Source organism: Grus americana, chromosome 1 (genome assembly GCF_028858705.1).
Source record: "Grus americana isolate bGruAme1 chromosome 1, bGruAme1.mat, whole genome shotgun sequence".
Taxonomy (NCBI): Eukaryota; Metazoa; Chordata; class Aves; order Gruiformes; family Gruidae; genus Grus; species Grus americana.
Window position 1 is genome coordinate 86,138,188 of NC_072852.1, and position 18,301 is coordinate 86,156,488.

Here is an 18,301-nt window from a genome sequence, read left to right on the forward strand (position 1 = left end):
GAATCATGAGTTGTTGGTTTTTTTTTCATTTGGTCTTTTGTAGCAATAATGTTCTAAACAATAACTTCCAGTGATGTGTATTATCATAAGGAACTTGTGATAAAGAACATTCACTGACCATCGTTATAGTCATAGCTTATCTGTTATGAGAACAGTAGAAGGCACATCCAGTACTTAGACTGTGTACGAACGACTGGACTGGGTCTGCAGACTTCAGAGGCTTGCATGCTCCAGGAGCAGTGACTGGGATAGTGAGCATCCAGGTCCAGCAAGCAGACTGCATCTCTAAGGCTAGTTTCTCAGAGGTCCATAGTATGTAAGTGTGGGTCACAGTGTTTTTGTGGGTGTGCGAGCTAACTGGAGGACCGAGGAGTTCAGGACCGATTCCTGGGTTGACTGAGTGTCTATAGGCCAGTTACTGGGATCCAGTGTGTGCATGCACATGTGTGCACAAAGGAGTGCATGAGGGTTTGTATCTGTGAGTGAGGGGGTCTGTACCAGGAAATGGTGTGGGGCTGCAGGCCTCAGAGGCTCATACACCCAGGTCTGTTAGTGCGATTTGTGTTTGCGTGAGTGTTTCTGTCTGTATGGATTAGTGTGGCTGGCTGTGTGTATATGTATATTTATATTGTGTATGTGATTGTACACCTATTGGGAATACACACTCAGTCTTTCTAGAGGGTGGACCTTGGGAAAAAGAGCTGCAGCAGCCTCACTGCTATTGGGCTGTTGGATTCAGTAACCTGAAATAAAATAGAACTTATAATTCACTTCTGTCTGTCTTAGAGTACTTAGGACATCAACTAACCCATGCCTACTGCACAGTGCTATTTAGATGGACAGTGGTGCATTTTCTCATCATTAGGAAAAATAGACTTTGTTTCATCCCAACCTTGTCAATAGTTTTTGTGCCACAGCAGTTCAGAATCTACAAAGATGAATCCAATCTTAGACTAAATGAAGGAAAGAAGAATGCAGGTGGAGGGCAAAAGGGGTAATCGTGTGGTTTTACAGTCATAAATTTACTAGGTGCAGAGGAAGGAAAAGAAATGAGAGTCTTTAGTCTTTTCTGGTATTGCCTGCGGTATCATGCATATTACCAGCTGGGAAGTATGGAAGCATCTACATACCAGCACAGCTCCCCCATTCTTTTATTATGAAATGTAACCCCCACTACTGTTACAGAAGGGCCTCACTGCTACCTTTCTCATCATAGGAGCCAAGTACTAAAAAGGCCATGAAGACTGAGTTGCTATTTTGTTCATAGTACAGAAGCTAAAATAAGGGTAAATGCAAGTAAATTTAGACACTTTATTTGGACCACAGAGAATTTATATATTTCATAGTTGGAATAAAAGAAAATAAGGAGGTGACTGGTGACAGCCAACATGGCTTCACTAAGGACAAATCATGCCTGAGAAATTTGGTGGCATTCTATGATGGGGTTACAGCATTGGTGGATGAGCGAAGAGTGACTGATGTCATCTACCTGGACTTGTGCAAAGCATTTGAAACTGTCCTGCACAACATCCTTGTCTCTTAATTGGAGAGACATGAATTTGATGGGTAGATCACTTGGTGGATAAGGAATTGGCCTGATGGTCACACTCAGAGTTGCGATCATCGCTAAATGTGCAAGTGGAGATCAGTGACGAGTGGCATTCCTCAGGGGTTGGTATTGGGACCGGCGCTGTTTAACATCTTTGTCAGCAATGTGGAGAGTGGGATCGAGTGCACCCTCAGCAACTTTGCTGACAACACCAAGCTGTGTGGTGCAGTCGACACGCTGGAGGGAAGGGATGCCATCCAGAGGGAGCTTGACAGGCTAGAGAGGTGGGCCCGTGTGAACCGCATGAAGTTCAGCAAGGCCAAGTGCAAGGTCCTGCACGTGGGTTGGGGCAATCCCAAGCACAACGACAGGCTGGGTGGAGAATGGACTGAGAGCAGCCCTGAGGAGAAGGACTTGGGGGCATTGATTGATGAGAAGCTCAACATGAGCAGGCAATGTGTGCTTGCAGCCCAGAAAGCCAACCGTATCCTGGGCTGCATCAAAAGAAGCATGACCAGCAGGTCAAGGGGGGGTGATTCTGCCCCTCTGCTCTAGTGAGACCTCACCTGGAGTACTGCATCCAGCTCTGGGGGCCCCAGTACAAGAAAGACATGGAGCCATTGGAGCGAGTCCAGAGGAGGGACACAGAGATGATCTGTGGAGGCTGGAGCACCTCTCTTATGAAGACAAGCTGAAAGAGTAGGGGTTGTTCAGCATGGAGAAGTCTCTGGGGAGACCTTATAGCAGCCTTCCAGTACCTAAAGTGGGCCTTTGTAAAATGTCCTCCTCTACCTTTGCCCACACCCATCCTGATATGTGATTGGGGTGATGCTACTGTTTTTATATTGCTAGAGGAGAAATGCACTGTTTACTGCACCCAGCACTGGGTAAGGGTGTGAGATGATGGTATCACGTGAGAGATGCAGGAAAGCTGTGAAAATGAAATTTTGACTGCTATCAAAATGTAACCCTAGGAATCATAGACTGGATTGAGTTGGAAGCGCCCTGTCCTGGTTTCAGCTGAGAGGGTTAATTTTCTTCATAGTAGCTAGTATGGGGCTATGTTTTGAATTTGTGCTGGAAACAGTGATGATAATACAGAGATGTTTTTGTTATATAGACCTCTTGTTGCTGAACAGTGCTTACACAAAGTAAAGGCCTTTTCTGCTTCTCACACCACCCTGCCAGTGGGATGGCTGAGGTTGCACAGGAAGTTGAGAGGGGACACTGACAGGACAGGTGACCCAAACTAGCCAAAGGGGGTATTCCATACCATGTGACATCATGCTCAGTATAAAAGGGGGGCTAGTCAGGGAGGGGCAATACAGCTCTAGAACGCACAGCTTGGGGATGGTCTGGCTTCGGGACGGGTCTGAGCGTGCGGTCTGAGTTGTACAGTCATTGGGTGAGAAACTGCATTGTATATCACCAGTTTTGTATATTCTGTTAAGTACTGGGTTTGGTTTTTTTTTTCCTCTTTCTTTGCTATCCCATTAAACTGTCCTTATCCCAACCCACAAGGTTTTGCCTTTTCCTTCCCATTCTCTTCCCCATCTCACCAGGGGAAGGGGGGAGGGTGGACAGGGGGGAGTGAGCAAGCGGCTGCGTGGTGCTCAGCTGCTGGTTGGGGCTAAACCACGACCTTAAAGATCATCACCTCCTTTTTGGTAATCTGTTACAGTAGTTGAGCACCTCCACTCTTGAGTAATTCTGCCTTATCTCAGTCAAGAGATATTTGATAGAATCATAGAATCATTTAGGTTGGAAAAGACCTTTAAGATCATTGACTCCAACTGTAAACCTAACACTGCCAAGTCCACCACTAAACCATGTCCCTAAACACCACATATACACATCTTTTAAATACCTCCAGTGATAGTGACTCAACCACTTCCCTGCGCAGCCTGTTCCAATAGCCCTTTTGGTGAGGAAATCTTTCCTAATGTCCAATCTAAACCTGGCTACCTGAGGCCTTTTCCTCTTGTGCTATTGCTTGTTACTTGGGAGAAGAGACCGACACTGACCTCACTACAACCTCCTTTCAGGAAGCTGTAGATAGTGATAAGGTCTCCCCTGAGCCTCCTTTTCGCCAGGTTAAACAACCCCAGTTCCCTCAGCTGCTTCTCGTAAGACTTGTTCTCTAGACTCTTCACCAGCTTCGTTGTTCTTCTTTTGGGCACGCTCCAGCACCTCAGTGAGGCTTCAGCACCTCAATGATTTCAGCTCCCAGATATTAGTTGATGTTATGCTCTTCCCAGCTAGATTACTGTGCTCTTGCATGATAAAACAACCTCCCTTGTCTTACACTCTATTGCTTGTGATTTTGCACAAATCGTTCCTGCTACAGATCATGCTTGAATCTCATACTGAGTCACTTCTACAGCATGCCTGCTAAGTCTTCCTGAGGGACTCCATTCCCTGCTGAAGCCCCTCATCATTCTGTAGGTTTGGCTTCTATTTCCTTCATCTGGAAACTACTATGAGGAGAGACTGTATGAATATGTCTAGGCATTATTAGTTATGTATATACAGCTGTGAAACTTGACAAGAAGTAACAAGGGCCAGTGGGGGAGGCAAACCAGGAACCGAGGGTGACCACAGCTCAAGCAGTGCATTCACTAGCCAGGGCACAGTCCCACACTCCTGAACACAGCAAGCAGAGTAGGGTTCATCAACAAGGCAAGCAGTGAACCAGGTCCAGGATATATTCAGGAAGTCAAATCAGAAGCAAAAGAAGACTGAACTGGACTGTGGTCCAGAGACACGACTGAAAAGAAGGCTAGAATATGGATTCACAGAATCACAGAATAGTTGAGGTTGGAAGAGACCTCTGGAGATCATCTTGTCCACCCACCCTGCTCAAGCAGGGCCACCCAAAGCCAGTTGCCCAGGACCCAGGCAGTTTTTAATTATCTCCCAGGATGGAGATTCCACAAGCTCTCTGGATAACCTGCTCCAGTCCTGAGTCACCCTCACAGTAAAAACATGTTTCTTTGTGTTCAGAAGGAACCTCTTGTGTTTCAGTTTGTGCACATTGCCTCTGAGCCTGTCACCGGGCACCACTGAAAAGAGCCTGTCTCTGTCCTCTTTGCATCCTCCTTTCAAGTATTTGTGCACATTCATGAGATCCCTGGAAGCCTTTTCTTCTCCAGGCTGAACAGTCCCAGCTCTCCCAGCCTCTCCTCACAGGAGAGATGCTCCGGTCCCTTAAACATCTTTGTGGCCCTTTGTTGATTGCTCTCCAGTATGTCCATGTCTCTCTTGTACTGGGGAGCCCAGAACTAGACACATGACTCCAAGCGTGGCCTGACCAGAGCTGAGTAGAGGGGAAGGATCACCTCCCTCAAGCTGGCCTGCCTGAAAGTACCACTCAGAATGAGACTTTGACTACATCTGCCTTGTTCTCACTCATTAGTTGATGCCAGGATGTGCTGAGAAACAAAGCACAGATCACTGTTATTGGGGAGGCCTACCCAACAGTTCCAGACTACACCTGTCAAAACTGTTAAGAACTTTACATCCTTTTTACATACACAGTGGGAGGCTAGAAGGTGATTGTCACCTGGGTAACAAATGCTAACTGGCTTCAGATATGGAGAAAGTCAAAGAGATCAACCTGGTGTGGCATGACTAGGAAGGCCAATGTTGACTTATGTGAACCATCTAAGTTAGAGAAGTATTTGAGACAAGAGCTCCTCCAGACAAACACATTAATGAATGTCCAATGCTGCAGAAGACTGAGCCTGAGGTCCACATTGAAATGCAAGTGACCAGCCTGGACTTCGGTTGGAGTGAACATCCTGTTCACCTAAGTTCAGGGTGCTGGCCATGGCTACACTGGGGTTTTTATTGATGTACTTGCTGTACAGTGTGCATGTGCGCACACATGCTGGGAATCTTGGAATGGGAATTGCTATCTACTTGCTATACCCAGCCCACTTAATAAATATATTTTAGATTCTATGTCATTGAGTGGTGTTTTCTTCTTGTGACTACCTTGCCCCTAAATCATCCCATGACAACTCTGCACTCTCCCTTGTTAGTGCACCTGTGCTGTTTAGCTTCCTACCAGTATTTAGCATGTGTGTGTGTTCATACCCACAGCAGTCTTTCAGCCTATCACAGCCATCTCCCCTTCCTGTTTCTCATCAGATACAAATACATGATTGGCTTGGTGAGTGGTAGTGGATTACAGGAGACAAATAACACAGTGCAAGTCTACATACAGAGGTATAGAAGCCCTTCTGTCTTTCCAGCTGTCTCTGCAATGCAGAGACATGCCACACAGCCAAGATGGCACATCTATTTTCTGAAGTTCAGTGTGTATGCACTTTGCATTTTCAAAAGTTTGTCCTCAGCCACTGGTGGCGGAGCTGAAGGAAACACTGGTTTTGTATGAAGCTCAACTATTGTGGGAACACTGGTGAGAGACTGATGCATTCCTTTGAGAGACTTTTACAAAAAAACGCCCCAAGAAGGGATAAACTCTGAAGCTTACTCTGAGATCATACTCCTGAAGAGTATGCCCAGCAAGAACAGGCTGACAAAACATAGACAATCCTTCCCTCCTCATACCCAGAAGTCACCCACATAAAACAATCTTTTTATCCTGTAATGAAATCCTGGCAGCATTCCTGTTTGTCTTCACATGGAAGGGTTTCTAGTCTAGACGTCATTGCAGATTGTGTGTGTAGAAATACATTTTGCTCAGTCCATCACCGTTCTATATGTATTTCCACCATTACAGGACAGTCTTAAGCAGGACATCCTCTGAACAGAAATCAGCAGGTCTGTGGTCATTAATGAGCAGCCACATGCCAACTATATTGCTTCATGCAATGTCTTTCTTCTCCCATATGAAGCCTGTCTGTTTGAAGGATGAGGAGAAATGAATACACTATCATCATAAGAAAAAAATAGTAATTTCAACATGTTTACAAACATTCTTCTTGCTAGGAGAAATCACCATGTCAGGTAAGTGACTTCTAGGAAGGAGGCTACAGGAAGGTGTACTATATCTACCTTCCCACTCCCATATTATCTTTTTAACAACATACCCAACAGGATACTCCTTAGGATGTTGTCCAGTCCAGTTTCTAGTTTCCTGTAAAACAGCATTTACACCACTTCTGTTTGGGTAGTGGAATCTGTGCCCTACTTGTTAGCATTATCAGCATTCCTGTAATGTGTCCTGTGAGCATCTGTCCCTGGGATTGTCTCCCAGGACGACATATCTCCTTCCTGAATTTTTCACATAGGATGTTCATATTGCTCTCTCCCGTTTTTGTTATGGGGAGGGGTATATTTTGATATAGTCTCTGTAGTATTGTGATACATATTCAGCAGTTTGATCCTGGGACCCAGTTAACAATACTAGGTAAGGAAAGGAAGCCTACACTTTAACAAATACATGACACTGGAATATTATTTTTAAGACAAAAATTTAAAAATCTTTTGTATGAAAACTGGGCAAGAAGGAAGTTGAGGGAAATAGGTGTGGGATGGGTGAGTTCCAGAAAATCAACTCTTCGTTAGTATGGCTTAGAGATGACAGAAAGGGGAGAGATTCACTGTTTCTGCTTTTATTTACAGAAGGTGTCTCAGATTGAATTCTAAAACTAAGACTGAGAACAGGACACAGAGAGGAAAGAGATATTTCCTAGGCAGGATAACTTCACTACATACAGTACCTCTTGGAGCAATATACCATCTGTTTCAGCATATTCTTCTGCAAAAGTACAATAGTTTCTAACACAGATGAGAGCATAAAGGTCCCCTCCATTTGTGACCTCATGAAAGGCAGGATATAGCATGATAGCATACAGGCTTTATGTGCAATTGAGAGCTTGTAGTGGCAGACAATTCTAATACTTCTTCAAAATATTGTGCAACCTCACCACTGTACTTTGGACAGGGCACCCAGCTGACAGTGCTTGGTAAGTTTCCGTAGGTATTTTTGTTTCTTACTGTGGAATATTAATTCATTGCAGAATAAAATGTTGACACAACCCATAAAATGTATTAAAGGATTAATTTAGCAAACAGGGCTAAAATAATTTATCATCTTGGCAAAAGGCAGCTTAGAGCAATTGTTAAATCCATGTTTACTCATGTAAAGGAGGAAAAGAAGTCTCTATTACTAAGCACATTTATAAATTAAATGTTTATCTGGATTCAATGTGAGATCAGAAAAGTAGGACAAAACTACAAAGGATTCTTCAATTTTACTGTGATCCCTGAACTTAAAAGCATCGGAGATAAAAAAGAGTATTTTATGAAAGTAACCACTACATGCCTTCATTAGTCTTACAGTCTTTGCTTGGCATTCACTCTTCATATCGTGTTAGAACCTTTCAGTATGATCAACACAGCTATTCTAATATTTTTGCATTCCTGTTTAAAATAAGTACAGCAAAATCAGGAAGGGGCAAAGATTTAGAACATATTCTATTATATTTGCCTGTGTGACTGGTTAGAAGAGGAGCTCTCTTCATTTCTGTATCTGTCATCTAAGCAAATCATCACACACCTGCTAATAAAAAATAGGATGATTTCTAGCCAAAATAGATGCAGAATTCAAGGGTGGTAGAGAAGGGAACAGAACACTAGCCAGATGACAAGTGACACCCTTTCAGGAAAGTCATGGCAGCTGCTTTTTCTCTCCCTGTGTTCTTATTCAAGATTAGCTTGGTGATGGCACCAGACTCATTCTGGTAGTGAAGAAAAATTCAGAAGAAAATTAAAAGTCACCTGTCAGTTAGTGCATTTGTTTGAAAATGATCTGATGATAAATTTGCGGGGAACCTGGCATATCTTTTTAATGTCATTATCAGAAAAAAAATCTTAGTGCTAGAGGACAGATGGGTATAATCCCATAAAATGCAGTAATTTTTCCTGCTCTGTGCTTGTCACTCTCTTAATCTCCTCAAAACACTTCAGAATCAGAGAAAATATCATATTGAACAAAGAGATTTATTCGGTGTTCTCACGGCTGTTTCAAACAAAAAGGAGAACTGTTTTCTGAGAGCCTGCTTTTTTGGAAATGTCTTTATGAGTCTCAGATTCACAAGGTGTGAACAAAAGGAGCACTTTTTTATATCTTCAACTAAACAATTTAATGTCCCTGAATAATTCACATAAAATCTTAGCATTTGCTTTCCCACTAAGGGAGGAAATTTGCATTGGTTTCTCCTTTACACAGACAACACAGAGTAACAATGTTAGCCATTTAGACCTGTATCTGCAAGATTTTAACAGTTTTAGCAATATTTTTTAGCTGTGCTTACACAGAGCCACTGCAGTTTGAGGGCGGGACGAAGCTGACTGTTACAATTAAGAAAATGTTGTTTCCAAAGTATATTTGTGTTGTGGTTTAAACCAGCAGGCAGCTAAAACAACCACACAGCCGTTTGCTCCCTCCCCCTCTCAGTGGAATGGGGGAGAGAAAAAAAAAAGGAGAGGAGAGGAGAGGAGAGGAGAGGAGAGGAGAGGAGAGGAGAGGAGAGGAGAGGAGAGGAGAGGAGAGGAGAGGAGAGGAGAGGAGAGGAGAGGAGAGGAGAGGAGGGAGAGGAGAGGAGAGGAGAGGGGAAGGGAGGGGAGTCCTTGACTGATTGGCAACAACTAAAACACCAGTGTGACAGGGAAGAGGGGAGTTGATGGAGGCGGCTTTGTCATTGATCCTTCAAAACCTTAACACTGTTACAACAGCTATGTACTGTTTTCTTATAGTTTCCCTCTCAACTTCAGACAACAGACCTCAGTAACTACACTGAGTAATAAGCAGAGGCTGACAGCAAAACTGAATGCATTTGTCAATTCTCTTTAACCCTCCTTGACAAATGTTTTTGTTAGCACATGCCAGAGGTACAGACCTTCCTGTGGGAGCCAGTATTTGCATATCTGAATCAATATCTCCCAAGAAATGCATATAGCAGGATTTTTTTCTGGTGGCTATTATAAAACTTTACCTTGAAAAGGGCATCTAGTTTTGGATCTCTCATCACTTGAAGCAGGCAGAACATTAATTATTGGAGAGGAGAAAACAGATTTTGTGGGTTAAGCACCTGATCATTGTATGAATTATTGGAAGGAGTGTGCATGGGTAAGGAATTTCCAATTAGGTGATTAAAAATTCTGCAGAATTGAGTAAGGGATGATAGCAAATGTCAGGCTGTTGGACTGTGAAATAGGATATATGATGATAAGTGGCCTTAAAAAAAAAAAAGTCAAGAAGTCATTGTCTGGCACTATTAACAGTCAGGGATTTGCTAAATCCCAGGCCTAAAAGCAGTTATTTGTAGGTTCATGGGGAAGAGGATGCTTAATGTCAAAACAAATTAAATGCAAATACTTTTTTGTCAAGCTTGAAAGAAAGGGAAGAAAGGGAGTGAAGGCCTGCAAGGGAAGGATGAACAGGATCTTCCCTGTGGTCTTGGTATTTCAATGCTGTAGACATTATCTAAATGAATTAGCATACTGCATCTCCAGGGGCTAGTACAGCTCTTTCAAGGGTGGGGAATCTTTCAGGAGTGGCTTTTCTGGGTACGGTAGATTAGGAAATAGAAATTTTGTGCCAACAAGGAGGACAAAGAGAGAACAAGCTCCTCAGACAATTTTTATATGAAGGTCAGCAGTAATACTGTATTTTGAAAAAGGAACATGGCTCACTGTTCTAGGTAAGAAAAAAATAATGCAGTGGAAGGGATCGAGTCAGAAGAGCTTCACCAAGAAGGCTACAGATGGTGTTTCAGGAAAGACAGATCAAGAAAGAGGGAGATAGTAGGGACTGTGAAGAAGAAGGGGACAAATTAACCAATTGATTATTGTTACTAAATTTGCCCTGTGAATAGGACAGTTTGGTGTTGATTTTTCAGATTAATAAAACTTGGAGAAAGCTAGCAAGCAAGCTTAATACAATAAACTGAAGGGAGTGAGGAGGATGAGACACGACCAAAGAAGAAGAGACCTCAAGTCAGATAAGTGTATTCTAGAAAAATATATACTACCTCTACAATGCAGAACTCCCACAGACTCTACTCAGTGTTCACTGAGTCTACTGGCTCTATTCTAGCAGAAATGAACTGTGTGACTGATCAAGTCTTTTCCCCAGAATTAAATTGCCTACTGAATGTACTCATCAATATAATTCCCTCTTATTCCTGCAATCTATCTCCTACTGTAATATCCAAATGGAATGTGTGTTCATGAAAAAGAAAAAGGCAGAAGAAGTAGGACTGGGAAGGACATACAGGTATTCATAAGGAATTGGCAAAAGATGTGGAGGTTGGAGGGAAAGAAAGTGATAGAGGGTCCAAATGAAAGAGACCAGATCTTAAAAATATGTATCATGATTCCTAAAAATTGTGAGGCTATTAGTATCACAGTACAGCACCAGACAATAAAGTGCTTTATTAATGACAGACAAGATACATGTAGGCAAGCTAGTGCTGACCCTGAACTGTAACACTGGATCCAGGAAGCGATAATAGGAAGCCAAATGTTAAACTGCTAGTTTCATTGAAATGAGTGATAAAGCTTCCACTAACTTCATTAGAGTCAAAATTCCACCCTCCATTTTTAGTTTCAGTACTGGTTTCTTATGCACTATTGAGAGGCGTTATTTTTACCATATCTCTAGCTGTGTACCATGCTTTTTGGCTACTCAGATTTCAGATGTATACACTGGATTCCTAACAGAGAGATGGGAAAAGAGAAGGAGTGGAGAAGGAAATAGTCAAATGAATCTGAAAAAGAAAATCAGGAAAAACTATAAATGCTGATGTGGGAGATAATTCTGTAAAGCCATCCAATGAGGACGTAAGAAAATATAAATGGGAGGAATCTGAATTAAAAAAGACATATCACAGAACATTTCTGCATCAGGGGAAATATTCTTACATAATGCACACATGGAACCATAACACTCAAGCATTCATACTTTCAGACACAAACAGACTTTTGGCAAGAGGAATTATTGCCAAGCATTTAACCCTATTTTTTTCTGATCTCATTTTTTTTCTGCATTGCTGTGAGTTTATATGCAAGGAAAAAAATAAGAAATATTTTTAATAGAAACGATGGAGCTGACAGGTCCTGTGACAGTGGCATGAGAAACACAGTTGAAGTGTTTCTTCTTTTCATAGTCTAATAAACTTGTACTTTGTGTCTTTTTGGCACCAAGACGAAGGCACCAAGTATCTAGCACACTTATTTTTCCTCAAGCAGAGTGGAAATGGTATTAGCAGTGCAGAAACAAGACTTCAGAATTTAAATTCTTATTTTGCTCAATAGGTGTGTGGGATGTGGGATTTATTACTCTATTTTCTCCTTGTACTCTGGATATGAGCAACATTTTTGACAGGAACTAAGCTGTCTGACTAGGGTAAGAAAGCATAGCCTGCTATTTCTCTGCTAAATAACAAAACACATTTACTCTTGGTTCATTTGGGAAACTTTGTAGCTTAAAAATTTTGTAGGTTATAGGTTTGGAGGCATCAGTTTGCTTGTTTATTTTTATTTTTAAAAACGTAGGATAAAGAGAAGGAGAGATTGAGGTGAAATAAGCAAACAAATTTCAGATAAATCTTGACTCAGGACCTGAGGAGATAGACATACACAGAAAGAGATAAAGGCAATAGAGGGTGAATGCAGAGTTTCAGTTTGCCACGTGATCATTGTATAACTTAAGAAACCAGAGAATTAAATTCTTTTTTTCAATTAGTACCTTAGCTTTAGTAAGTTCAGCTCTTTGGTCAGTATCCAGAGAAAAAGGTTTGTACTTGCTTTGTACCTATATTAAATCCTGAAGCCACATTATGTTCAAATAACCTATGTATTTTGATTTAAATGTCATATATGGCATGTTATATTTAGTACATACTATGTTGGAAAGACAATTAAAATTTAATGTAAATATAATTGTCTTTTATACTGAAGATCATGATCCTGCATGCTCAGCACTATAGGTCACATTGAATCTTGAATTCAGCATCCAGTCTCCAACACACACATTTCTACAAAAAAACCCACATGGTCTGATATTTAGACATATGGAGGTGAAGGCTCTGGGCCATATTGCTTTCCGTTTCAGGGAAGAACGATGAAATCATACCTCCAGCTGTGGCCATCTTTTCCCCATCAAAGCAAGAGATCCAACAGAAGAGCAAGGCCACACTGGTATGCCTGGCCTCTGGTTTCTATCCTGACCACCTGAATCTGGTCTGGAAGGTGAATGGTGCTAAGAGGACAGAAGGGGTGGGAACAGATGAGTTTTCTACACAGAATCGGAGTACCTACTCATTGACCAGCTGACTGAGGATCTCAGCCCAGGAATGGTTCAACCCTTTGAACCATTTTGAGTGTGTTGCCGAATTTTTTCAGAATGAAACACTGGAATCAATACAGAAATTCATCTACGGTGATGCTGGTGAGTAAAATATATGTGGGTATAGGGGTCATCTTCTGTAGGCTCCTATATCTAGAATCAGCAGTCATTACTGAAGCCACATTTCTTTACAGTATACTGTATTTAACTCCGATCTGTCAGTCCCCAGGAAAGTGAGACCAAGCACAGGAATCCAAGCCTGTTCTTCTCCAAACTTGCTACGAGCCATGTAATTCACATTCCCACATGCGCCCTCTATTATATAAGTTATTGAACAAATAGGATTTTTAAAAGAGGTGCTGATACATATCTGGGATCAAATATCTTGTATTTCTTTTCTTCTGTTTTTGGATTGTAGTATCTTCAAAGGTAAGTTAAACCATTATTTTTTTCCTCCTTGACAGTTTGCTTATCTATACATACATCTGTGTATGCAAAGAGAGATATGTCATGTGTGTATGCGCCTCAATGTGTCCTGTGTTTGCATTTTCTGGCAGGCACAGCTATGCATGGGTGCAAGATTGTACACGTACAGACACAAGCATTCATGTTCTAGTTGAATACACATGCATGGATGTGAACAGCCAAATTCTGTCTACTGTCGTGAAATCTTCCATGAGACTCACTGCTAGAACTCAATATTTTAGCATAAAAATATCACTTAGAGCAGCAGACCTACCTGTAGCATAAAATTGTATGCTGATATTCTAACAAGCAGTTAGAACACTTTGCTATGTCACTGACTCCACATACTACAGTGCATTATTTCCTTAAATATACTGCAGAATTAGAATAAATTATATTTCCATAAGAAAGACTCCAAATCCAGTTTCATTTGATGCCCCCAACTTCTCATTCTTCAGACTAATTCCTAATCAGTCATACCAATGTGAATGTGAAAAGTCTAATACAATTACTAGTTAATATGGTATTTCATCTAAGGTCAGCCAAGTTATAACTTGTGCAAATGAGCACTGAACAAATTCTCCTCATGAGCAGAATCAAAAAAATATCCTTATCTGGTAAAATTTTCTAAAGAAATGTTTTTCTCTGTTGGTTTTTATTTATTGCTTTCTCCCTTACTTTTCAGAAAACTGTTAGAGAAGTGCTACAGCTGGGAAGTTTGTGTACATCATACTTACCTTCAAGAGCATTTTGTATAGGATGTTTGTGATGGGGCTGACTTTTAGGTCCAAGGAGAGGAACAGAGTTCTGGTCTGTGCACATTTGTCCTAGCCCATTCTAACCGTACAGGAGACCACTTTGGACAAAATGATGTCTAAAGTTCTTATTTATATAAATCCACATCTCTACAATTATACTATGTCTCTCATAATTTTCAAGACAACAAGCTAGTGAGAATGAAGGGGAGGGTTTTAGACAAAAAAGAGGGTAAGAACTCCAGGGAGATAATGAATGAGGTATTATAAAAATGTGTGGTCTTTTTAAAGAAAAGAGTAAAAAAGATGACTAGGAAGAATAAGAAAATAAGAAAAATAAGAAAGACCAAGAAAAGCAAAGGAGGAAAAAAAAAAGGACGCAACTCAGAAAAAGGGAAGAGAAGGGAACCAGGGTGTGATTCTTTAAAGCTGTGTTTGTGGGCACCATTTCTGTGCAGCATAAACTGCAAAACCAAGAGATGATTACTAATCCTGGAGAGTATTTATGGAGATCTTTCATCCACTTTGCATCTCATTAAGCTATTACCTTATGGCACAAGTTAAACAATTGGTAATTCAGAGGCAGCTCACTCAGGAATAATAGAGAACAGTCATACCTTTTATATAGATGTATCCTAAATAGAGGTAGGAATAATGCAGGCCAAGATAGAGTGCTTGTGGAGCTTTGGAAGCAGAGTATCTGGGAATGCAATAGCAAGGCAGAAGGAGTAGGAGGCATAGCGTGGAGATCCTGAAGGGATTTTCTGTCTAGCATAGCCAGGGTGTTCAACAGAAGGGGGAAATATCTCTGAAGACCTCAGCAGAAAACAGTACCTCAGAATCAGAGCAGATGATGTGCCAAAATGTGCTTGAAAATATCTCTTTAAGAGAACAGTAGTTGAGCTTTAGCCAAAACAGGATGCGGTTTGACATTTACTCAAAAAAAACCCGTTTTGATAACACATCAGCCTCTCTTACCACAACACCACCCATCCTCTCAAGATGAGGCACAAGGTGCAGCTCTCTGTTCACCATATTACAGTTGGACAGAAATAGTGACACATACGGGCCTTGTGAAAGCTGGTGGGGTTTTTGTCTCATGTTATCACACAATCTTCCTGTTACTGAAGTCTGCAGATGGCTTTTGCATGTGCAGCTGCTGTTTCTGTTGTGCAACATAGAAAAAACAAAAGACTTGTGGGTTTTGGGGAGCTGCTGACCTTCTTTTGCAAATTAAAAAAAAAAAAAAAGGCAAAAAAAACCCCACCATGCTTTTTCTCGGTATTTCAAAACAGGAAAACAAGATGATAAAAATCATATACTTGTAGAAAAATGTTGATGGCAGGGGACTTCTGGAGGTCTCTCAATCCAAATTCCTGTTCAGAACAGGGCTAACTCCAAAGCTAGATCACATTGCTCAGAGCTTTGTCCATGTGATTTCCGAATATCTTCAAGGACAGAGATTTGACAAGCTCTCTGAGAAATGTGTCCTAGTGCTGAAGCACTCTCAAGAGGAAGCATTTTTTGTTAAGTCTAATCAGCATTTATCTTGCTGCATCTTGTTCCCACTAGCTTCCACTGTGCCCCTGCAACTCTGCTTAGGCAGTTGGAGTCATGCAAATAGCCATCCTCTAGCCTGCTCCTCTCCAAGATGAACAAAATAAATTCCCTCAGGCTATCCTCTTATGTTTCTGCTCCAGTCCCCTGATCATCTTAGTGACCCTCTGCTGGACTGTCTACAATTTGTTGATATCTCCGTTGTACTGGGTCTGGGGCAGGGCAGAAGTGTGTATGGACAATAGAGGTATTATTCCAAATATAACCTCACAAATGCTTCAACTCTGCACTCTTGTTAATGCGACCAAAAATGTAATTAGCCTTCATTGCTGAAAAGGTTGCTGCTTACTCATGTTCAATTGCTTTACTGCAAAACTGCTCCCTAGCCAGTCAGTTGATATTTAAATGAATGAGATAAACGTTCTTTCACCTTTTCCCCAGGGGATGTGACTGTAATCCAATAACTCTTTTCCCAGTGAAGAAATGCTGCATAATAACCACAAATTGAATTTTTCCCTCTAAGTTCAGTATGCTTATCCTGAATATGTGATAGTAGAGATACTCCTTTGCCCTACAGCATTTACAATATAATTTGACATAATTCAGATTGGGATAAGAATAATCTCAGAATGTGGATGCTGTGTCTGTGGACACATGGAGCGGTCCCATTCTACATCCTTTCTTTAAACTGTTCCAAAACCCTCTGTCTGAAAACAGATTATTATTATTATTGTTTATTTCAGAACTAGCAAATTATGCAGGTGACTTTTACACATCACAAGGACTTTGCTTAGTGCTTTCTTGCTGTAGGACAATTTAGGACAATTTGTTATATTATCATCCTGGAATGCTTACAACAAAGAGTACCTCATGCTATGAGTAATTCCACTGCATCAATGACACTGTCTGGGAGAACGGCGGTGCTAGAAAGACACTGGTAGGTCTTTGCGTGTGAGACGCAAGACTCCTCATGCCAAGTCTGAAATATTCCATCAGGGACAGATTATATAGTAAATAAAATTACATTCACATCCTGGTTGTTCATCCCTCTACATTTTTATCTTCAAAATATAGATGCTTTCTGGACAGTGTTCATACCAGGGCTTAGCTCAAAGTCAAAGAGAACTACAAGATTTTGAATGAGGAACATCACTAAGTTGTCTGGGAGAAAAAAACCAAACCTTCAGAACTCATCCATAGAGAGAAGGAGTAAGCCAGTTTCCATTTCCTTTATTTTATGTCTGCATTTGATTAACAATCTTTATTGATTGTCTGATGAGATAGAGAATAAATGGCTGATCAGGAAAGAAGGGTTCAGCAATTAACTTGCACTTCAAAGACCTATTCTGCCTCTCTTGTTCCAACTGCTCAGCAACACCTGGTTTGTCAATAGGCCTACATACCCTTTTCCTGTGCTGAGAGCCGCTCCCTTCTGACGGAAGGTGCTGTAAAGGAGCAAAGTTAATGTAAAGAAAGCAAGTGACTTTGAAGTGTTGTGTCCAAACTGCTGGCACAGAAATAGACAGCTGAATGGTTCCTCTTCACAGATAAAATATCCAAGTAGAAGTCTGTGTGGTTTAACCGTTTAGCTTTGTATCCAATATGGATGTCACCCACTTGCTCCTGATTTGCACCAATGGAAGAATAGAGCAATTGCAGCCCCTTCCCTGGCTGCTGCAGATACCAGGACATATAAGTGTGATCATCATTTTGACTGCATGTCAGAGTAGCTTTCTCATCTTCTTTCAGTACAAGATCTGAGATTTGGGTGATTTTAGCTCCTATAAGACAAAGCAAAACAAAAACACAGTAAAACGAGTAAGCTAGATTGTCCCAGAGCAGGGCAGGTATTATGGTTCTACTGATGCCTTACTTGCTCCAAAGAAGTACATGGCCACACACCAAGCTGTCCACATCTTCATTTCTGCTTCAGCAGTCTGTGAGCATGCCCCTATATAGGTCCATTCCACATGTTTCTCTTAAACCAATAGCAGACATTTCTGTAACAGATAAATCTATGTTGAAAGCCAAGCTCCTTCCTGCAAGAAATTTCAAGCAAACACTTTTTGTGGAGTGCATCTGTTGAAAATGACTGACTCAGGTGGAAGTTTTTCTTATTCTGACAGGATATTGTCATATATGACAACTGACTTTTTATTCACCCTTGTATGTTTTACTTTATCTTTGGATATTTTTTCCCAAATACAACAGAGAATGTTTAGCGTAACTAAGTCCAGTTTTTTTGGTTGGTTGGTTGGCTGGTTGGGTTTTTTGTATTCGTGACTGCTGGAATTTTTTCTTTCTGGAAAAAGACCAAATACAATACATATTCTCAGACCTTAATTATTTTTCTTCCTTCACCTGTCAGAGCCAGCATTCATGATGTTGTTTTGGAAACAACTTTATATGGGACTCGTTGTAGCCTTAGCACACACGAGAAGTGGAGGAAACTTGGGTTGTTCCCGAAGCAAACATCTAATACCTTATTCTCACAGCAGTACTTGTACTAATTATAAACCCAACTTCTGGGATTCAGAGTGACATCACTGTCTCTGACACGATCTTTTAACCTGTGTTAAGAAGACTGATCACTGTCCTGTCATGGTATTTTGGATGCACAGTGGGAACCAGCACAGCAGTCATATTTGCCAT

The 18,301-nt window shown here is 41.2% G+C and overlaps 1 pseudogene and 1 gene segment (V, D, J or C); one reads left to right on the forward strand and one right to left on the reverse strand.

Annotated features, from left to right (window-relative positions):
• Nucleotides 1–6,516: 6,516 nt before the first annotated feature.
• Nucleotides 6,517–15,254, forward strand: LOC129203553 (T cell receptor beta chain MC.7.G5-like; annotated as a pseudogene).
• A 1,856-nt stretch (nt 15,255–17,110) lies between these two features.
• On the reverse strand, nt 17,111–17,541 carry LOC129203607 (T cell receptor beta variable 6-5-like). The segment is given in 2 exon segments: nt 17,111–17,430; nt 17,523–17,541. Coding segments are annotated over 2 exon segments (339 nt in total).
• Between the last annotated feature and the right edge of the window lie 760 nt (nt 17,542–18,301).